This window comes from Cnephaeus nilssonii (assembly GCF_951640355.1).
Source record: "Cnephaeus nilssonii genome assembly, chromosome: 11".
Taxonomy (NCBI): Eukaryota; Metazoa; Chordata; class Mammalia; order Chiroptera; family Vespertilionidae; genus Cnephaeus; species Cnephaeus nilssonii.
In genome coordinates, this window is record NC_137082.1 from 86,819,655 (window position 1) to 86,842,175 (window position 22,521).

Sequence of the window (22,521 nt, forward strand, 5' to 3'; positions counted from 1 at the left end):
AAGGACTGCACTACCAGAAAACTAATCAGATTTTTAAGTCAAAATGCTTAGCAGGAGAAAAAAAACAAAAAACTGGACATACAATCAAAATCTCAGTGTTATGTTCTAAAGGTTTTTAGAGACCTCTTGAAATAGAATACAGATGTCGTAAGTTCACCAACCTTATTCTGATTCAGAGGATCATTCCGCAGTCTCTGTTTGTTCTTCTGTAATTTACTAGGCATCATCTTTCCAGTTCTGAAGTCAAAACTGCTGAGGTCAACAGTATTTCCCAGGTACCTTGCCAACTGAGGTTTGCTTCTGAACTTCTTACCACTTGGACTAGAAGAAAGATAATGTTAATTGTACAAAATAGAGCAAAATTTACCCTACACTCTACATAAAACTTTGTTCAAACTGTCCTTCCTGGTCCCTTACCACCTCACAATTGAATATGTTACGTAAATGTGAAAATGCTAAAGGAACTCAGTAACTTCGCTATAGAAAGAGATCATGTGCCATCTAATGTAACACTTCACTAGGTCCACCACCTGTAGTAGCAGGTGTTACTACAGGTCACCCCTATGGTCACTCACTCAGCAACCACTGACAGAATCCCAACACCATCGCATGCACAACACAACATGCACCCTGCAAATGTCTTCAATCTCACAAGCTGTTTTCCAAATTGACTTTTGAAATGCTACTTTTTTATAAATACTACAGACACAACGTCAGCAGTAATCAGAAAGAACTTCAGAACAAACTCTTCTGAAATCAACACCCTTGTTAAAAACACACATACGTAGCCGTAGCCAGTTTGGCTCAGTGGATAGAGCGTCGGCCTGCGGACCATGGAGTCCTGAGTGGGATTCCGGCCTGGGCCCTGGTTGGGGCTTGTGCAGGAGGCAACCAATCGATGTGTCTCTCTCACATCGATGTTTCTCTCTGTCTTTCCCTCTCTCTTCCACTCTCCCTAAAAATCAATGGAAAGGCAAGGATTAACCAAAAAAACAACAACAACAACAACACACACACACACACACACACACACACACACACACACACACACACCTTGGAATCCATGTATCTTTGGGCTACCAATTTGAACTCATTTACAACAGAAATTTTTTTTTGAATTTTGACAATATTTAATGCTACCTAAAGTAACTACTGAAAGGAAAACATCTGCCAATGTGTTTATACAATGCTGACATTAGTTTTGTTAGCCAAAGCCACACTGTAAAGAAGGGCTGGCTCTCTGTGTCTCTCCCGCTCCTCCCTTCCACTCTCTCTAAAAACCAATGGAAAAAATATCCCTGGAGAGGATATTTAAAAAAAAGAAATATTGTCAAAGCTGGAAAATCACAAAAGTGCTAGAATTACAGAGAAGGCTAAACTGATATGTTCTAAAAAATGTTTTCCCTGTGTGGCACTGCCCCAAAGTCTTATCTAAATTTTCTGACCAAATGTGCTAGAATAAACTATTAAAATCAGTGGGACAAATAACCAGAAGGGAACTGTGAGAATTCTACAATACCTCTAACCGAAGACAACATGTTATATTTAGAATTTAACCTTGTACCAACTGACTACTACAGAAGAAAAACAATTCAACAGGAAGTCAAAAGAGAAAAGGCTGGAAAACTAAGCAATAAAATATTCCCCCGGAAAAGCAAAACTTCTCTCCGGGTCAAGTCTAAACCAACACACCCCTCTTTGTCACAAACTCTGGTATTCTGCTGCCACCAACTTCAAGACAACGCAAGATCAGATCAACATTCTTTTTCCACAATCACATGACGTAAGCATTCCTGAAACACAATTCAAAGTATAGAATTCTGCCTACAGATGAAGATAACAACCAGAAGTAACAGAATAGAACAAAGCAGACAAGAACACGGCAGAGGAAAGAATGTTAAGGTTATGTATAAGCAAGCCTCAACTCCCATTCTAACCGATTTCAAAATATGCTCAGTGTCATAAAATAAAATAGCCTGTAACCCTCAATGTTGTCCAAAACTTGAGTCATCTCTGCCCACCACAAACGTCCAACCTCATCTTTTGGTCCTGCCCTCTGTTGCAGCATCACTGCACACCTGGCACCTCATCCTCAAGCTAGAGGTAATCACAATGCCCCATCCCTCAGCCACACATCCAGTGCCAAGCTCGAAATGTTCAGACTCCTCAATGCTGACAATACAGCTTCATTTCCTTAATAACACATCAAAACCCTTCGATCTGTTTCAGATGTTTTTCCTAGGCCCTTTTCACACCAGCCCTGGGTACCCTGCATTCCAAACTCAAAGTCACAAAAATAGGCATGTCTTTCCAGATGAAAGGATGAGCATAAGCAATGCCTGTCATAAAACTATTAAATCCTCCAAGCCCAACTCCAATGTCACCTCCTCTATAATGCTGTTTGTGATTCTCCAATCCTAATTAGAAATAATTCTGCTATCTTTGCCATTATACTTCTTTATAACAATTCCTATATATTCTCTTGATGAGTCAAACAACCAGGAATTAAAATGCCAACTTTGAAGACCCTCAAACACAATTTATTTAGGCTTGTACAAAACAAAGTAACTTCCTGAAAGCAAAAAACTTGTATCAGTTGAACAGTAAAAAATATGGTTTTCATTTGCAGATAAACTGAAATGGCCAATTCTATGCTTATTAAAAAGTTATATTGCATGTAATTAAAAAAATTAAACTGGAAAATATTTTCATGATTAATCTATTCCACTACATGAGAAATGAAATATTACTTAAAGACCCAAATTAATTTGAAAAGTTGATAGACTTCTCTGCTACTATGTCACATAACTACAATTCATTTTAATTAAGTTAAAATAACAATATCTACACTAATAAAAGAGAAACATGCAAATTGACTGTACCTCCACTACGCCCACAAGCCATGCCCATAAGCCAATCAGGAGCAAGTATGCAAATTAACCCAACCAAGATGGCTGCGGCCACGGAGCAAGCAGGAGGCTTGGGTTTCCCCGGCGATGGAGGAAGCCAAGCTTCCTGGCCGGCCCTGGCCTCCGCTCAAGGCTACAAAGTTTCAATTATAGAAGATAAATAAATCCCAGATACCAGGGTCTCCGCTTGGGTCGCCGGGGGGCGTGGCCAGCCTGCAAACCACCACAGGCCCCTCGCCCAGGCCACCCCATGCCCCAAGGGAACCCCCACCCTGATCCGGGACACCCTTCAGGGCAAACCAGCTGGCCCCCACCCGTGCACTAAGCCTCTATCCTATCTAATAAAAGAGTAATATGCAGATTGACCATCACTCCAAAACACAAGATGGATGCCCCCATGTGGTCAAAGATGGCTGCCCCATATGGACACAAGATGGCCACCACAAGATGGCCAGCAGGGAAGGGCAGTTGGGAGAGACTAGGCCTGCAGGGGAGGGCAGTTGTGGGCAATCAGGCCAGCAGGGGAGGGCAGTTGGGAGGGACCAGGCCGGCAGAGGAGGGAAGTTGGGGGCGAACGGGCCTGCAGGGAAGGGCAGTTGGGGGGGGACCCAGGCCTGCAGGGGAGAGCAGTTGAGGGGACCAGGCCTGCAGGGGAGGGCAGTTGGGGGGGAACAGGCCTGAAGGGAAGGGCAGTTAGGGGTGACCAGGCCTGCAGGGGAGGGCAGTTAGGGGCAATCAGGCTGGCAGGGGAGCAGTTAGGCATCAATCAGGCTGGCAGGGGAGTGCTTAGGGGGTGATCAGGCTGGCAGGCAGAAGTGGTTAGGGGCAATCAGGAAGGCAGGCAGGCGAGCAGTTGGGAGCCAGCAGTCCTGTATTGTGAGAGGGATGTCCGACTGCCCGTTTAGGCCTGATCCCAGTAGGACATCCCTCAAGGGGTTCCAGATTGGAGAGGGTGCAGACTGGGCTGAGAGACACACACCCCGTGCAAGAATTTTGTGCACCGGCCCTCTAGTAGTCCTTATAATTAGATATACCAATTACTGGTAAAAAAGATTTTGGCAGTCTGGCTGGTGTGACTCAGAAGTTGAGCATCAATCTATGAGTCAAGAGTCACAGTTTGATTCCCAGTCAGGGCACGTACTCAGGTTGTAGGCTCGATCCCCAGAAAGGGGCATGCAGGAAGCAGCCCATCAATGATTCTCTTTCATCATTGATGTTTCTATCTCTCTCTCCCTCTCCCTTCCTCTGTGAAGTCAATAAAAATATTTTTTAAAGATTTTGACAAATTATTTAGTATACCTCAGAAGCGAAAAAAAAACTCTCCAAAAAAATAAAATAGCAACTTTCAATCAGATATCTCTCTAATAAGGTCTCATTAATGCAATAAAAAGATGAGTTCCAGGGTGGATTTTCTTTTCACAGACTAATGTTCTAAATGATGAAAATGTTAAGGTAGCAACTTCTACCAAAAAAAAATAAGCATTGTTATTCTTAGGATATGGCTTAGAGACAACTAGAATGTCATTTCTTAAAGAAGCAACTGACTTAATTTCACAAATTAACCCTGCAACAAGTAGATCCTTATGTAACAGGTGAAATGCCAGTTACCTGCTATGTAGTAGTATCTACATACAAGAGCCTCACTAATAACATTCCTCTACAGAACAAAACTCATCAGAGATCTCCCAGTTTTAAATACTTCTCTCCCAAATTAAGGAAATCTAAATACTTAAGAACGCAATTAAGCATCCAGTTGCTGGGAGAAGCCAATTCACCCTCTCCAGGAGCATCTCCACTGGACATGGCCCCTGAGCCGGGCCCTGTCCTACTGGTGGTTCCAGCATCTGCATTGGCTCCGGCAGAGTGCCAGAGATGTGCCAAGGACTCTGGGCAAAGGTGGAGAGGGGCACAGCTGAGGCTCAGAAGTGCTTTGCCAATGAGATGAGGACCTGCCCTGTGTGAGACGCGTGTAAACGCTGCTGGGGGCCAGGGGCACCTCTCCCTGTAGGAAGGTGTGGCTGTGTATCCTCCACCTCTGCTAGCTGCTGGCAAGCGACAATAAATCTATGACTGATTAACGGCATTAAAAAAAAAGAAAGCCTCAGTTAAGAGGCTATATTCATGAAAAGTCTATGATCTAGGTTAGCAATTTAGTATGGCTTCAAATAGTTCCTATGTTTAGTGATTTTAAAAATCAAACAGAAGTATGCATTTTAAGAAAGGACTGACATACTCTACAGATAAACTAAATGATTAAGGAAGGAAAATGGTGGAAATCAAGTTTTAACTATTAGCATATCAAAAGAATGTAGAAATATCAACTAGTATTCAGTCAGATCTAATCCATCCCCAATCCCTACCCCATCCTAAAGATGGACTTCTATGAAGCATCTATATTGAATAGCTACAGGTACTGTCATACACGCTATTGCTATTGCCTTCAGAATCGTGCTACAAGGCATTTGCTTCTCCGTAACTGCTATCGCTTGTGCTTGGTGCTTTAAGTAAAGTTAGCTTGGCTGTCCCAGTGGATTTTAAGACAAGGGACCTTCTTCTACAGAAGATAAAGCCAATCATAGAAAAGACGAGGCCTCAAGAGAATAGTTAAGCAGGAATTCTGCCCATCACATATAGACCATCTGCACAGTAGCAACATGACCCTGGAAGTGGCTGAGACAGTAAATGCTAGATGAACAAACAAAAAAATGGTATGTCATTTAAGTTCTGGTCACACCCAGAGTGACAAAATTATCACATGTCTGCACTCTAAAAGATGGCTGCTGTGGGTCCCAGTCTCAAGCACACCAGGACTTAATGTAACTAAGAGCATCAAAGTGTAACTTAGGGAAATTACTTTTTTTTTAAACTCAAGTAGACTAGGGAACGATATTAGTCATTTTCAGTTTTCTCTGTCCAGAGTGACTACTTCTAATCCCAGTAATGAAATACTAATATTTTCACTTTCGACCACAAAGAACATTCCCTACCAACTACCCCATAGATAAGCCAATCCTGAACCAACTTGTGATCTCACCTTTAACTTCTACCCACTAAGTACCCTGAAGAAAATAATCTAGTGAAAATCAATGAGTTGTATTTTTCCAGTTCATATAAGAACATTTCATCACTTGAACGATGTCTTTGCTTGTTTTCATTTTGACTAAACTGTTTAAAGCACTTCTTAAACCAAACTCTATCTTAGAGGTTTCTAAATATAGAGTAAAAGAAAAAAATTTTTTATTTGGCATGTGGCTTTTAAATTTAAAAAATAAAAAACACTGAGATACCAGTAATCCTATCTAATAAAAGAGTAATATGCAAATTAACCATCACTCCCTTATACCCACAAACCATGCCCAGCAGCCAATCAGGAGTGAATATGCAAATAAGCCCAACAAAGATGGCTACGGCCATAGAGAGCAGGAGGGAGGGTTGGGTTTCCCCGGCAATGGAGGAAGCCAAGCTTTCCGCCTGCCCTTGCCGGCCTAGGCCTCCACTCAAGGCTACAAAGTTTCAATTATAGAAGATACATAAACCCAAACAGAAATGACGGCAGCCACGGAGCTGGAAAGAGCAGGAGGCTAGGGTTGCCCCCACTGATGGAGGAAGCCAAGCTTTCCGCACACCCTGGCCGGCCCGTAGCCTTCGCTTAAGGCTACGAAGTTTCAATTATAGAAGATAAATAAATTCCAACAGAAATGGCTGCCGCCACGGAGGAAGCAGAAGGCTTGGCTCCGCTCCAGGCTACAAAGTTTCAATTGTAGAAGATAAATAAACCCCAGATACCAGGGCCTCCGCTTGGGTCGTCAGGGGGCGTGGCCGGCCTGCAAACCACCACAGGCCCCTCGCCCAGGCCACCCCACACCCCAAGGGAACCCCCATCCTGATCCGGGACATCCTTCAGGGAAAACCAGCCGGCCCCCACCCGTGCACCAGGCCTCTATCCTATCTAATAAAAGATTAATATGCAGATTGACCATCACTCCAACACAAAAATGGCTGCCCCCATGTGGTCAAAGATCCTGCCCCCATGTGGACACAAGATGGCCACCACAAGATGGCCAGCAGGGGAGGGCAGTTGGGAGGGACCAGACCTGCAAGGGAGGGCAGTTGTGGGCGATCAGGCCAGCAGGAGAGGGCAGTTAGGGGTGACCAAGCCAGCAGAGGAGGGCAGTTAGGGGCGACCAGGCCTGCAGGGGAGAGCAGTTGGGACGGACCAGGGCTGCAGGGGACGGCAGTTAGGAGCAAACAGGCTGGCAGGGGAGCAGTTAGGCATCAATCAGGCTGGCAGGGGAGTGGTTTGGGGGTGATCAGGCTGGCAGGCAGAAGCGGTTAGGGGCAATCAGGAAGGCAGGCAGGCGAGCAGTCCTGGATTGTGAGAGGAATGTCCGACTGCCCGTTTAGTCCTGACCCCACTAAACGGGCAGTCGGACATCCCTCGAGGGGTTCCAGATTGGAGAAGGTGCAGGCTGGGCTGAGGGACACCCCCCCCCATGCACGAATTTCATGCACCGGGCCTCTAGGACTTAAATAATGGTCACTGTACTTTAATGGTATTCACATTCTGTCACCCTATAAATTCACCTGTAATCATAATTATCTTTAATTATCTGGGCTAGACAACTAACATGCTGTGAAAGTTCAGGATATACAAATTGCCCTTACGAGAGCCCACTGTTTGCATGTGGCACTGCACTCTGAAAACACTCCTCGAGTAGAACAGAACACATTTTTGCATGTTACTTTGGTATGAATAATCATATTTAGTCAAACCATTATGAGGAGACCAGAGGTCTGAGCAAACACAAATATATCTTCAAAGGAATTTATAACGGATGAACTGTGAGGGATGGCAATAATCTGAGTGGAATAGGATGAACTGGACGATGAGTGGCAAGTAGCACTGTGGATGGCAGGTGGTTACCTATGAGACTAAAGATAAAGAGCATGCTCAGAGGTGCCCTACTCTCCAACAATATCAGGGAACACTTAGTGGGGAATAAAAATTTCCACACTGAAAATGCTGTAAGCTGCACTGGAGCCCTAACCAGTTTGGCTCAGTGGATAATAGAGCATCGGCCTGCAGACTGAAAGGTCCCAGGTTCGATTCCGGTCAAGGGCATGTACCTTGGTTGCAGGCACATCCCCAGTAGGTGTGCAGGAGGCAGCTGATCGATGTTTCTCTCTCATCGATGTTTCTAACTCTATCCCTCTCCCTTCCTTTCTGTAAAAAATCAATAAAATATATTTAAAAAAAAAAAAAAGCTGCACTGGAAAAGTTTGAGAATAAGGATATATCAACTTTCTATCTTTTTCTGCCTCCTTAAATGTTAAAGCTTACCTGTTACTTACAAGAATAAGTATTGAAAGAAAAAGATTTCTCTAACATTAAATAACAATTGTCTCCAGAAATCAAATTTTAGCTAAGACTAAACATCTGGAATTAAAGTTATCTTTTTGGACTTAGGTACTGTGATATTGCAATTTATAAGAAATATAATGGTTATTTCATATGCATGTGGTCTTCATCCTTCCCTGACTCACAGCTCCCAAATCCCTTGAATTTCCTAAGTGATAAAAGCGACAATGGTGTCTCTTGCTTTGTTGAGGTGACTTCTGGATCCCACTCAAGGATGGCGCCTGGTTGCCAACAGGAGCAACCATGTGGTTAGAGAATAGAGCTTTCAGTCCCACCTCTTGACATCAGGAGGGGAGAGGGACTGCAGGTTGAATCAGTTGCCAATGGCCAATGACTTAGTTATGACTAGGTAATGAGCCTTCCTAAACACCCAAAAGGACAGCTCCTCAGCCCTTCCTGGAAGAGTTCCAGGTTGGGGTATCAGGAAGCTTCCACATGCCCCACGCTCCAGGGCAGAAGCTCTTTCCTTCAGGACCTCCCCTGTGTATCCTCTCATCTAGTTACTGATTTGCATCCTTTAATAACCTTTATAATAAATCAGTGATCTAGTGAATGAATGGGTTTGCCTCAGTTCTGTGAGCCATTCTAGCGAATTAATAGAGGAGGAGGTTGTGGGAACCTCTGAGTTACAGATGGTCAGAAGTTCAGGTAACAACCTGGGCTTGTGCCTGGCATCTGAAGTGGAAGGCAGCTTTGTGGGACTGAGCCCCTAACCTGCGGGATCTATCCCCAGGTACACAGTGTCAGAATTGAGTTGAGTTCTTGAACACTCTGCTGGGGTCTGAGATTTGCTTGTTGGTGTGGGGAAGCTGCCATATGCACATAAGAATTAGATCTGGGAACTCTTTTCAGATACAAAACATATAATCAGAAAACTGCCAAACCAATTAATTTAAAGAATACCACTGCTTTAAAACTACATGACATACATGCATAAAAATCTATCCACAGGTCAGCTCTCCAGTCCCTCAACCTTTAAATGTAGACCTTGCCTAAAATGAACCATCCTGAGCCCCTAAGTCAGGGGTCCTCAAACTTTTTAAACAGGGGGCCAGTTCACTGTCCCTCAGACCGTTGGAGGGCCGGGCTATAGTTTAAAAAAAAACTATGAACAAATTCCTATGCACACTGAACATATCTTATCTTGTAAAAAAAAAAAAAAAATGGCAAAAACACCCGCATGTGGCCCGCGGGCCGTAGTTTGAGGACGCCTGACAAGTTATTTATCACTAGAGGCCCAGTGCACAAAATTCGTACACTGGGGTGGGGGACACTGTGTCCCTCAGCCCAGCCTGCACCCTCTCACAGTCCAGGACCCCTTGGGGGATGTCCGCCTGCCAGCTTAGGCATAAGCCGGCAGGCAGACATCCCTCTCACGTTCCAGAGCTCTCGCAGTCTGGGACCCCTCACTCCTCACCGCCTGCCTGCAGTGGAGGCAGGAGAGGCTCCCACCACCACCGCTGCGCTCACCAGCCATGAGCCTGGCTTCTGGCTGAGCAGCACTCCCCCAGTGGGAGCGCACTGACCACCAGAGGGCAGCTCCTGCATTGAGCGTCTGCCCCTGATGGTCAGTGCGCATCATAATGACCGGTTGTTCCGCCGATCGTTCCACCATCTGGTCGCTTTGCATATTAGGGTTTCATTATTATTTATCATGGTCTAAATCACCATGGTAGGCTGATTTTCTATTTGCTAAGTCTCCTTGCATTCTAAATTCTCTAGATTGCTCTCCCTAAACCACCACTATGATCTACCAGATTAAGCACACAATGGACTTCAACTCATTAGCAAAAGGGAGCCAAATATCATAGCCCTGCATTTGAGATCCTTTTCCATCCTAACCTTTCAATCCTACTTTCCACTCCTCTTACCCAGTGACCTCTTCTCCAACCACAGTGGTTTATTCACTCTATCATGAACAGGCTGAATCGTTTCCCTCTTCAGCCCTTTGTGAACCATGTATCTGACCTGGTCCCTAATGCATGACTTTACCCCAAAACCCCAAAGAGACCAGAAATATCAATCCGCCTGTTCCTCTTCCATAAGCCTTAACGAAACCATACAGCTTATTCTCTGTATCAGGCAAATAATTATGAATTGCCTGTTGGCATCTCTTATATCCTAGTTTCAAAATACTGAGTTCTGTATGGTTATAAAACGTCCACAAGTTTAAATCTTATCTTCACAAATAGCATACTGAAGTCATTATTTATGAATGAAATGATGTCAAATTTTCTTCAACATAATGAAGACTGAGTCAGGAGTAGCAGATTGAGGTATGGATGAAATACGATGGACAACTGTTGTACTGGGTACTTGGTAGTTTCTAACATGATTCCCTCTTTTACATATATGTTTGAAATTTCCTATAATGTTTAAAATATAAATGTTAAAGTATGCAAGCTGAATATTTCCTCTGAAAACTGGAAAGTTCTTTTTAAAATTATGAAGAGTTTGGGCAAGTAATTTTAGCATTAAATAATTTCTTTAGCCCTGGCCGGTTAGCTTGGTTGGTTGGAGCATCGTCCCCTTACACCAGTGATGGGCAACCTTTTGAGCTTGGTGTGTCAAACTTCGCCAAAAAACTGAGCATAACTCGGGTAGTGTGTCACTTTGAGGAAAAAACATTATTTCGCAAATGTTTCATCCTCAGGAGCAGCAAATGTTTCATCCTCGGCATGTGACCGCCTCAGCGGCCGCGAGTCATCAGAAATGGCTACGCGTGTCAGTGCTGACACGCGTGTCATAGGTTCGCCATCACTGCCTTACACCAAGGTGGGGTTGGTCAGGACACATGAAAGAATCAACCAATGAGTGCTGGGATGGGTGGAGAACAAGTCAATGTCTGTCTGTCTCTCTGTATCTCTCTGTCCCTTCTTCTCTCTCTCTAAAATCAATACATTTTTTTTAAATAGAATTTCTTTAGTAGTGGGGGAGGGGGGAGGGAGGAGTAGGAGGGAGAATTATTTTTTTAAATATCAATAAGGAAAAAATTGTTTACAATTTGGGTACTAATAAAATGTAAGAGCATTCCATTTTTTTCCTTTAACATGAATGTTTAAGGAATCACCATACAATTTTAAACAGTGGCAAAAGACCTTAGAATTCTACCTATCTTGACCACTGCCTTAAGGCACTTACTTTCTTTTCTTTTCTTTTTTTTTAAATCTTCCTTGTTCAGAAGTACACTCACTTTCTGAACAAAGAGAAGAAAAAAACCACTGGTTGTTTTGGTTAAACTGGGGAATGGACACTGCTGTGGAAAAGTCAGAAGTTAAATATGTCTGGGAATGACTTCACAATAAAATGGGGGGGAGGGGTATTGATGAAACAAGGTTGGCCAGAAGTTGTTCATTCATGTGCTCAACTGGTTGATGAGCACATAGGGGATTCATTACACTTTTCCATCTACTTTTCAGCACAGGGGGGATTCATTACACTTTCCCATCTACTTTTGCTTCTGCATACGTTAGAACTTTTCCATCATAAAAAATAGATAGCTAAATATACCCCCAAAACAGACTATATATTCAAAAAAAGAGGCTAGGGGCCTCCAAGATAGGCCTTTTTAAAGAAATGCATGCATCACTGCACACATGTTAAAAAGAATATTAAGGCCGAAACCGGTTTGGCTCAGTGGATAGAGCGTCAGCCTGCGGACTGAAAGGTCCCGGGTTCAATTCCGGTCAAGGGCATGTACCTTGGTTGCGGGCACATCCCCAGTAGGGGGTGTGCAAGAGGCAGCTGATAGATGTTTCTCTCTCATCGATGTTTCTAACTCTCTATCCCTCTCCCTTCCTCTCTGTGAAAAATCAATAAAATATATTTTTTAAAAAATATATTAAGGACATTCATCCTTGCCTTAATTTATGGATTCTTCCACCATAAAAAGAACAAGGAAAAAAAATCTTTGAGAGGATGATGTTCTTCTTCCTCACATTTACAAATCACTCACAATTGTTCCTGACAAATGTTAAGTGCTCAATTTTAAAATCTAATTTTAAATTACATTTGGTATTACTTATATTCATACACAGCTTATATAATCAAGTTCCCAAACAAATTAGTTTGAATTTAAATTACAAGACAAGGCAAAATCATAAGATCCACAGATATTATTCAAATTTCATTCTATTCCATACTTTTATTTTCCTTCCTTGGGAAGTTTTAGTTTTTTGAAGTTCTGATGAAATTAAGTAATACTTCATTTTACAACTTGCCTAGCCACATCTTAGTGGAAGTGGCAAACAGCAATAAAAGATCAATAAACAAGAGCTGAAAAGCGTATGAATATTCCTAGCCAAACAGTAAATTCATGAAATGAGAGTTGATGATTTATTTCTAATTCATCATGCAAGTCTGAGAACATCTCAAACACGGGATAAAAGGTTATGAATTTTCTATTAGTCCCTCTATAAAATATTTTTTTAAAGTATCACTTCCCTTGCAAATAACCTGTTTCTGTTCCATTAATTAAAACCAACTTATGACTGTCTCACAAATGGAATGTTTAAAGCAATTTGAAAATATCTGTCAATTTTGTTGGAGATTATTTTTAGAGCGTGTCAGTTCCCGTTAAGCTCCGTATTTCCTCTGCGGCAGGTATTGTGGTGGGAGTCATGGCAGGTAAGACTCTGCATGACAGATTCTACAAATCAGATGTAGGACAGATGGCAATGTTGCACCTAACAAAAATTTCTCCAGCACATGACTAAAAGATGTAATGGTACTGCTAAGAGAGAGTTATCAGAGCACAATTTCCACCAGACTTATATGTCTTTCATTTATGGGCCCAGGCTTTAAACAGGCAATATCAAGAAAGAAAAGGGAAAAAAACTAAAAGCAAGTCAAACTTTCAATTATGCAATAAATGCTTAATATTGCATTTCTTTCCTTTTTCCAACTAAAAGGTTTTTGGTCTGCAAGGTTTATTTCAACTGTATCTCAACTCTGAAAGAAGCATGCGTTTTTGCAGGAACCATATAAACCTTTCTCAATATGCTACATTTAGCCTGCGAGTTACAACTGATTTCACCTAATTTCAGTGAACGCTTTAAAATGAACACCTATAGCTTGCTCCTTAGGAAATGTGTTATCTGAACATCTGAGAAATTACAGGGTCAACCTAGTTAAATATTTGAAAAAGGAGGCAGGGAGAGAAAAAGGGAAACATTTCTAAACAAAAACGATCACTTCTATTACCCAGAATGAAACTGCTTTAATCAATGGCCATTTCCCCTCCAACATTACACAGCTAGATCATCTTTTGGTCCAATGGCTTCACTGCCAATAGGATTTAAAATTTACCCTTTGTCAACTTTAGATGCAAGTGTAACAATAACACATAATTACATTATTTGAGTAGTATCCCAAGCGGATTATGCACGAGATGTTGCAATATTTGAGATGAGTAGGGAGCTCTATGGAGGCTGCAGGACAGGGTGGGTAAGAGTTCTGGGGTTAAACCACCTGCATCAGGATTCCAACTGTGCACTAAGCAGCAGTTCAACCTCGAGCATACTCCTTCACTCCCCCATCCTAACTCCCCATATGTAAAATGGAGATAACTGTACTATGCTTCATAGGGCTATAAGGATCTAATAAGATAAGAACGAAAAGCATTTAGCAAAATAATACTAATAGCTGCCCAAGTTATGAGAGGTGTGACACTGCATACACATAAAATTAAGGTACGTAAGACCCTATGCTATATACTATATACTATATACCAGTGGTCGGCAAACTGCGGCTCGCGAGCCACATGCGGCTCTTTGGCCCCTTGAGTGTGGCTCTTCCACAAAATACCACGTACCCTAATTAAGTTAATAACAATGTACCTACCTATGCAGTTGAAGTTTAAAAAATTTGGCTCTCAAAAGAAATTTCAATCGTTGTACTGTTGATATTTGGCTCTGTTGACTAATGAGTTTGCCGACCACTGCTATATACTATCTACTATATACTATATACTAAGTCCTATATACTACACTATATAGTCAGTAAAATTTGAAGATTGACTTCTTACTGTGTCTGTGCCTTATGAGTATCTTTTCTACCATTTTCACTATATCTCTGATAAGCATCTTATTTGCTATGAAGAGAGACTAAATCTCTAATATTTTTTTAAAAGCTGTATCTCTGCCCGAGCCGGTTTGGCTCAGTGGGTAGAGCGTCGGCCTGCGGACTGAAGGGTCCCAGGTTTGATTCTGATCAGGGGCACATACCCAGGTTGCAGATTTGATCCCCAGTAGGGGTCGTGGAGGAGGCAGTCGATCAATGATTCTCTCTCATCATTAATATTTCTATCTTTCCCTCTCCCTTCCTCTCTGAAATCAATAAAAATATTTTGTTTAAAAAGCTGTATCTCTAACATTAAAAAAGAAAAAAGCTCTCTGTCCTTCTATGATACCCTGAACATGATAAAAATTAGAAACTTGAAAATGGATGGACTTAGTAAAATATCTCAATCTATTCCATCCTAGCACACCACCACAGATAATATAAAACAACGCCTAAGAAGCCATTTAAGACTTCTTTCACAAAATTTTAGCTGTCATACCAATTGGTAAACACTTATTTAGCATCTGTGTATTCAGCACTGTGCATGGGGGGGGGGGGGGGGGATTTGTGAGAAAGCCACAGATTCTATGAAAATGAACATGAGAGTAATACAGGAGACACCAGGTTTAACCACACAGATGATCCAAAAAATATGTATTTTTGGAAGGACCGTTTGGTGAAAGTCGGACATTGTAATATTTAAGAACTGTGGCAATGGATCTCTCCCTGGTTTATTCAGCTAGGTTTTTCCAACGAAGACTACATGAGTTGTTGTTTTAAGACAAAAAAAGGGGGCAAGGGGAATGCTGAACTTTGAAATTCTCAATGATTCAGAAATCATGCCCTTAAAGCACCATACTAGCCTTCAGTAACAAACGAGATTTTGTTTTACAACTTTTACTAATACACTTTTTATTTTTAGATTTTATTCTATTTAGATTTTAGAGTGATAGGGGGAAGAAGGGGGAGAGAGAGAGAGAGAGAGGGAGAGGGAGGGGGAGGGGGGAAGAGGGGGAGAGAGAGAGAGAGAGAGAGAGAGAGAGAGAGAGAGAGAGAGATCATTTTGCTGTTCCACTTATTTATGCATTCACTGGTTGCTTTTTATATGTGCCCTGGCTGGTCACTGAACCTGCAACCTTGCATAACGAGATGACACTCTAACCAAATGAGCTACCCTGCCAGGACATTACTATACATTTTTTCAAACCTGTTTACATATGTTCAACCCATAAATCTTGAGTTACTGAATCGTTTGCCTTAATTGGTCCTTAAATATATCTAAAGCTTCAAGAGCTCTATATATTGATTTTAACGTTCTGGAACTTAATCTTTAGAACGCAGGTAGAGGTACAACCACACCCACTTTACAAAGGGAGAAACAAAAGACAGCACTGGGAAGTGTACGTGACAAACGCAAGGCTGCGCCCCGGGAAGTGCAGTTAGAACCCCAACTCCAGACCTCTTATTTCCCTACTCCGACTTTCATCATCTATCTCATGACTTTATAGACCTCAATTATACTGTGTCCAAGTCCTCTTCTCTCCAGATCAAGATGAAATCTGTAGTCTCTCTTCATGCACCTGGCTCCCTATGATTATTTTATTTTGTTTTCATTGTTCTCCAGTTCCACTGTCTTTTCTTTTGAGAGAAGTGATCAGGTGTGAATACATCATAATTTTGATAAGAGTCAAAATGTTTGCTATTATGTTTCCAAGATCCAATCAGATGATATATTATGGCAGCAGCTGTAACAGTTGCCCATGACTCCCAGGTGTTTAACCCAGGGAGAAGCAAAAGTCAAGAGCCCTGGCCAGTGTGGTCCAGTGGTTACAGCGTCAGCCGAGCACCAAAGGGTCTCGAGTTCCATTCCCAGTAAAAATAATTGTTCAAATCTTGAGTTCATATAATGGCCACGAACTTTTTCAGAAACTATACCAGTGGATCCAACACTTTATCAAACCACACCCTTTTTAAAAACAAACTTTGGATGATAATATATGAACTGCCACTATACTATCAGTAGTCCTGACAGAAGGCATAATTATACTGCTTAACTGGCAACTGGAGGCACACCTTCCTATTAGAACTTGGCAGTCTCAGGAAACCAAAATACCATTCTACCAAAATGTGAAGCTTTCTTGATGAGCTTCAGTCCAATTAATAAGTGTTAAGACACACCCTGCGTTAACAGTCAGATTTCTCTAAGTCTCCCCAGGGGCAGGCTAATTCAGGAGTTAGCATTATTAGAGTCAGTGTGAACAACTTGGTGCAGGTGTTCACAGTGCCAACGGGAGAGTTAACGCTTAACCACCTATTAACGATATGGGGGTGTTTTGAGCTACTGGTTTTTAACAGTCGGGTGTATACAGGGATGGTAATATGCAAAGCAGTGACTCTGCGGATTGAAAAATAATGTGTTCACCTTTGCTATAAGTAGGTGACCTTCAACATTCATCACTGAAAGTGGAAGTCCGTGTCACATACCACATGTGTCCTCCTACCTCAGAATTTAACCTCTCAGAAGGAAATGAAGACTGGGTGTTACAACCCTGCCTAGGAACTAACACTTTGTAGGTAGTGAACAGCCAACACTCCTTCCAGCCCTGAACCAAGAACATGTGGCACAAATCTGTGCAATGTGTCCTTTAATTTTGCATGAACAAGTAAAAAGCATATTATGTTGTATTGTCTCATAAAAAGAACAATTATCACTATACTGGTTTGTGATTTGTCTTCGACGAATGTTTGAAAAGTTGTTTTAAATTATATCCGTTTTCTACCATAAAGTATCTACCGAGTTTGTATAAAAAAAGTAAATATCAAAAATTTACACACATCGCCAGACCAGGGTGGCTCAGTGGTTGAGCATCGACCTATGAACCAGGAGGTCACAGTTTGATTCGCCGTCAGGGCACATGGCTGGGTTTCAGGCTCAATCCCCTGTCGCGGCATGCAGGAGGCAGCCGATTAATAATTCTCTTTCATCGATGTTTCTCTCTCTCCCTTCCTCTCTCAAATCAATAAAAATGTGGGATTTTTTTAAGTTACAACATTTTCAAAATATATTAAGTGACCACAAATGAGAACACAGCAATCCACCTTTCTGAAATAATTTTTCTAACTACTGCAAGGAAAACAATAAAAAAAAACTTTGGCCGAAACCGGTTTGGCTCAGTGGATAGAGCGTCGGCCTGCGGACTGAAAGGTCCCAGGTTCGATTCCGGTCAAGGGCATGTACATTGGTTGCGGGCACATCCCTGGTAGAGGGTGTGCAGGAGGCAGCTGGTCGATGTTTCTCTCTCATCGATATTTCTAGCTCTCTATCCCTCTCCCTTCCTCTCTGTAAAAAAATCAATAAAATATATTTAAAAAAAAAAAAAAAACTTTGCAATAACCAAAAGTTAGTTTGAACAAATACGTCATCTCAAAGCCAAACAAACCATATCCCTGGAGAAACATCCCAGAGCGTGCAATTGAGTTTAATATGCTCTACTGAGGATAGACTAGTCTCCTATCCCTCAAGTTCACGGAAAGAAGGCTTTGCATACCACCTGCTTAGGAAAACGGAAGGAGCTGTTAATGAAAGAATATGCACAAGGGAACAATGTGAATATCCCTACAAGAAACAAGTGAACTTGAGAGGAGTAAGAATCTGTTCCACAATAACTTTCTTAGTATTATTCAAGCACATTTAATATTTAACGATGGGAAAATACAAAACAAGATAACCATCTTTGTATGTTTAAGGTTTTCATTTTATCTTTTACGATATCAAGATAGGTCGTCTCAGATAAACTGACAAAAACAGTTCTAATAAAACACCACTTTCATTTAATTTTTTTACTTGAAGAGATAAATAAATTTACTGAGACTACTCATCCATATATTTGAGCAACTACCAGAAATAACATATTTACATGTTATACCAGTAGTGATTGCATTCTTGTGTATGCATGTATGTATATACCCATACACATGTGTATATTTGTTAACCTCTTAAATCTATTTAAGAGTATTTGCAATTCATATACACATACACTTTAATATATTTTCCCAGGGGTAATCTATTAACCAACTCGAGGTCAGAAAGAATGGGAATCCTTCAAAATATTATTCTAATGGCCAAATGGCTGACAATAACACCCAAATATTATTTCCTGAAAAAAAGATCCAATCAGCCCACAAACACAGCCTGCAAGCCACTGAACAGGACATGCTCCTACTTTGTTCTGTAAACGGGAAGATTCATAAGAAATGTCAGTAAATTTGTTGATGAGAAAATTCCACTGGAATCAACAGCCACAGGCATCTTTCCTGATCTTACTGGGTCACCCAAACTAATGGCATGATGACATGGACAGCAGGGCCAGGGCCTGCAAGACCACATCAAGCTGAAAACCTTCCTCATTGGGACCAGGGGTTCTCAAGCGTGGCACCAGCGTCACGTGGGGCCAGATCATTCTTTCCCGTGGGGGCACATCCTGTGGATTGCAGACTATGCAGCAGCATCCCTGGCCTCGACCCACTCGATGCCAGTCGCTGCCCCTTCCAAGGGGTGACCATCAAAAATGTCCCCAGACATTGACAAATGTGTGTGTGTGTGTGCCCCCGCCCCCAGAATAATTTGGGTCCAGGAGTCCAACTGCTTATCACAGTGCTTGGTTGTCAAAGGAGTGTAAGTCCTGCGACACCGACCGAGCGGCCGGGCGCTTTACGGGACCCTTCCCCGGACCCCAGCACGTAACCGAAAGCTCGCTCCGGTAGGTGGCTCATTCCTGCACGTGTGCGTGATTCAACACTCCGGCGAGGATGAGTCTGCGACGGGCTGGGAAGGGAGCCAACAGTGACTGGGTTTCGCAGTTTCGATGAATTACACCTCCTCTTAACCCTTCGGAGGCTGATCATCGCCGCCAGGGTAACCCCTGCTGCACCAACGACGGTCTCGCACACCCTCAACCTCCGGTGCCCGGCTCTGGGCTCTCACCAGCCAGACACGGCGCCTGTCACCGCACCGGCCTCCACTCCCACCCCAGGGCTCCGGCACCTCCTACTCCCCCCGGACGCCCCCGCTCTCGGCTGGACGACCCGCGCCTAGGGCAGCGCCTGACCCTTGACCCCGGCCTGACCCCGCCACCCCCACCCCCACCCCCACCCCCACCCCCAGGGCGGTACCTGAAGTAGTAGACATCGCTCTTGCCGGCACTGAGCCCAGATTTTCGGATCACTTCCTCCTTCTTCCATCCGGGGGGGAGGGCCGGGCAGTCCATCCTCTTCCCGCTCTCCGTGGCCCGGGGTCCCCTGGGCCCCGGTCCCGCGCTCCCCGACGGGAAAGGGACCGGCTCCCGCCGGGGGGCGCCGCCGCCACCGCTGCCGCCGCCGCAGACGCCGTCGCCGCCAAGGCCGCTGCCGCCACTCGGGGGACGGCCGCGGCCCCGTCCCCGGCCACGGCCCCGTCCCCGTCCCCGGCCACGGCCCCGGCCACGGCCACAGACGCCGCCGCCCCGGCCCGCCTGCTTCCACCGCCCCCGGCCACGGCCGCCGCCCCGAGCGACTTCCCTGCGCACGCCGCTCACCGGGGACGGGGCGAGCGCGCTGCCCTGGCCCCCCTGCTCTATGGCGGAGTCGCCGCCAGCGCCGCTGCCGCCCGCCGCGCTCTCCCCCTCCTCCTGCTCCGGGCAGCAGCGGCCTCCCCCCGGGTGCGCGCGCATCCAGCCCCCTCCCCAGCCGGCGCTGCGCTTCTTCCGTAACCGAGCCCTTGGAATCCCGGAGACCCGCCCCGCCCGCAGAGCGGCGCGCGGGGGACGCGCGCAAGCATCATAGAGCGGACGCGCACAGAGCGGCCCTCCCGCCCGGGGCGTGGCCCCGGCCACCGCCCCTTAGGTCCTCCAAGCGCTCTGGGCGGCCATCTTGTCTCCGCCCCCTAGAGGCCACGCCCCCAGCGTCGCTCGCCCCGCCCCCCGGCCTCGCCCTTCCGGCTCTTGCCCCGCCCCGCGCGCGGATCCCGGAAGGCGGGTCGGCCCGGAGTCCCTGGTGGAGGGACGTCAGAGATGATGCGGGGGCTGCGTGCTTCAAAGAGGGCTAACCTCCCACCGGGCGGTTTTACCCGCGCTTGCTTTCCGATTACCGAACAACAAACAAGATACATCTCATAGTTTATATTCACTAATTCGATTATTCATGGAACAGGATGACAGATGCCCTTTCTTATCTCTGCATCAAAGCTTGCCAGCGAGCTCTGGTTGCAGGAGTGAGTCCGTGTCCCTATGGTTATCACTGTCCTGCCAAGTCTGACTGATGGTCCTCCCAGAACTTGGTAAGGCTGACTGTATGTAGGAAAGTGATAACTTGGAACATTAACTCCAGTTGTACGTGGTTTAACTCAAAATTCTCCTTAAAAAGACCAGAATCCCTGAATCCATCTAGAATTTACCAAATTTCAGGATCTTTTCTTAATTTGGACTTCCTCGACTAATGGCCTTTGGCAAATATCCGTGGCCTTTGACTTGGTAAACACTTCTTTTATGTTGAAAATTAACCCATTGTCACAAACTTTTAGGAATCTGTGTGGGATTTATTTGGACCTGCCCACTCATGCATAAGTGATTTTAATGAATAATGCCAAGTTGATTAGAAACTGATTTAGCCCAGCCAGCCTGGCTCAGTGGTTGAGCATCTACCTATGCACCAGGAGGTCACGGTTGATTCCCCGTCAAGGCACATGCCCAGGTTGTTGGCTCCATCCCCAATATGGGGCGTGCAGGAGGCAGCCGATCAATGAGTCTCTCTCATCATTGATGTTTCTATCTCCCTCTTCCTTCCTCTATGAAATCAATAAAAATATTTTTTAAAAGATACTGATTTAAGTTTTAGAGAAGCACAATTTTCTACTTGTTGTGTAGCATTTATAGAAATGTGCTATCGAAATCCAAGGTGATATATTATGAAGTGTTTGGAAGACTGAAACATGTAAAATACATTTTATCAGATTGGTAATAAATTCTTTTCAGTTTTTGTACACACAGAACCTAAAAGTTGAGGGCCAAGTTTAATGTATAGAAAAAAAAATTGATCAATACAAAATAATGAAAAATTTATTTGATTTGCCTTTGCAATATGTGCAAACACCAACTCATCCACACCAACGTGTCTGTCTCTGAGCCTGACCTTACACTTCTTTGATGTCCATAACTTGAAATACACTTTAGGAGATCTATCTAGAAATGTGTCCGGCAAAGAGTTGAAAAGTCAAGTTTTCTCAGGAGAGAGGTCAGTTGTGGAGACATGCATCTAGAAGTCACCTTGTGAAACTGACAGTTGAAGGAGAAAAAGAGAGAGAAGAAAAGAAAAAAGAACCAATAACTGAATCTTAAGGAACACCTACATTCAGGCTCAGGTGAAGGAGTAAAAGTCTGAGAAACATGAGATCGAAGTTTAGATGGCAAACCCTCTGTAAGAGAAAGGGCTTTGATTATCACACCTGATTAAAACTAAAGGGTAAACATAAGCAAAAATCTCGGTAGAAATGGTCATTGAGGCAATAGATGGGAAAAGATATACTTTTGGAAATGTTGACCTGTCCAAGCTATGTCTACCAAGGGTATAGATCAAATGATACAATGAGTATAAAAGCATGTCTAAATAAATAAATCACTTAAGGTAATTACTTTGACTCCTACTACCAGATTCCATTTGCTAAATCCTAGTAGATCTAGTTCAATGTTCCCTCTGTTAAGAAAAATCTCATTTAGACATTTCGAAAGCTTTTTAGGTCACACTTGAATTTTTCTGCTATGATACCATAAAGCAATGCAGCAAAAGGAAGAAACAAACAAACAAAACACCACTTATTTATTCTCTCAATAAAAAAACAAACTGATTAAATTCAGGAACTAGATTGAGAGCCTAAAGGTACTGAGAACAAATGCTAACTACCTGAGATACGTCCCTTTGTTTCCCTTAAAATACTGGACAAATAATAACTGTGGGAATTCTGGAGAACTGCATTTTATATATCACTCCTCCAAGAAGAATAGCAACACTGTTTTTCTCAGTACAGTTGTGACAACATTTTTCAATTTTATCTCTCTTGCAGTGGAAAAGGTCTCGCTGGCTTCACCTTATGGAAAAAGTGGA

At 43.6% G+C, this 22,521-nt stretch overlaps 2 protein-coding genes across 2 annotated transcripts in view; both read right to left on the reverse strand.

Moving 5' to 3' along the window:
* The window catches only part of MBD2 (methyl-CpG binding domain protein 2), a 48,396-nt gene extending 28,228 nt beyond the window's left edge, over window positions 1-20,168 (reverse strand). The window contains exons 1-2 of the mRNA XM_079784983.1: window positions 19,561-20,168; window positions 162-321 (exon numbers count right to left, since the gene is read on the reverse strand). Of these exons, the coding sequence (XP_079641109.1) occupies window positions 162-321; window positions 19,561-20,096 (696 nt within the window). The 5' untranslated portion in view covers window positions 20,097-20,168. The remainder of the gene's footprint in view (window positions 1-161; window positions 322-19,560) is intronic.
* Window positions 1-22,521, reverse strand: part of ZNF397 (zinc finger protein 397) — a 687,602-nt gene that overhangs the window by 517,574 nt on the left and 147,507 nt on the right. The gene's annotated exons all lie outside the window — the stretch shown is intronic.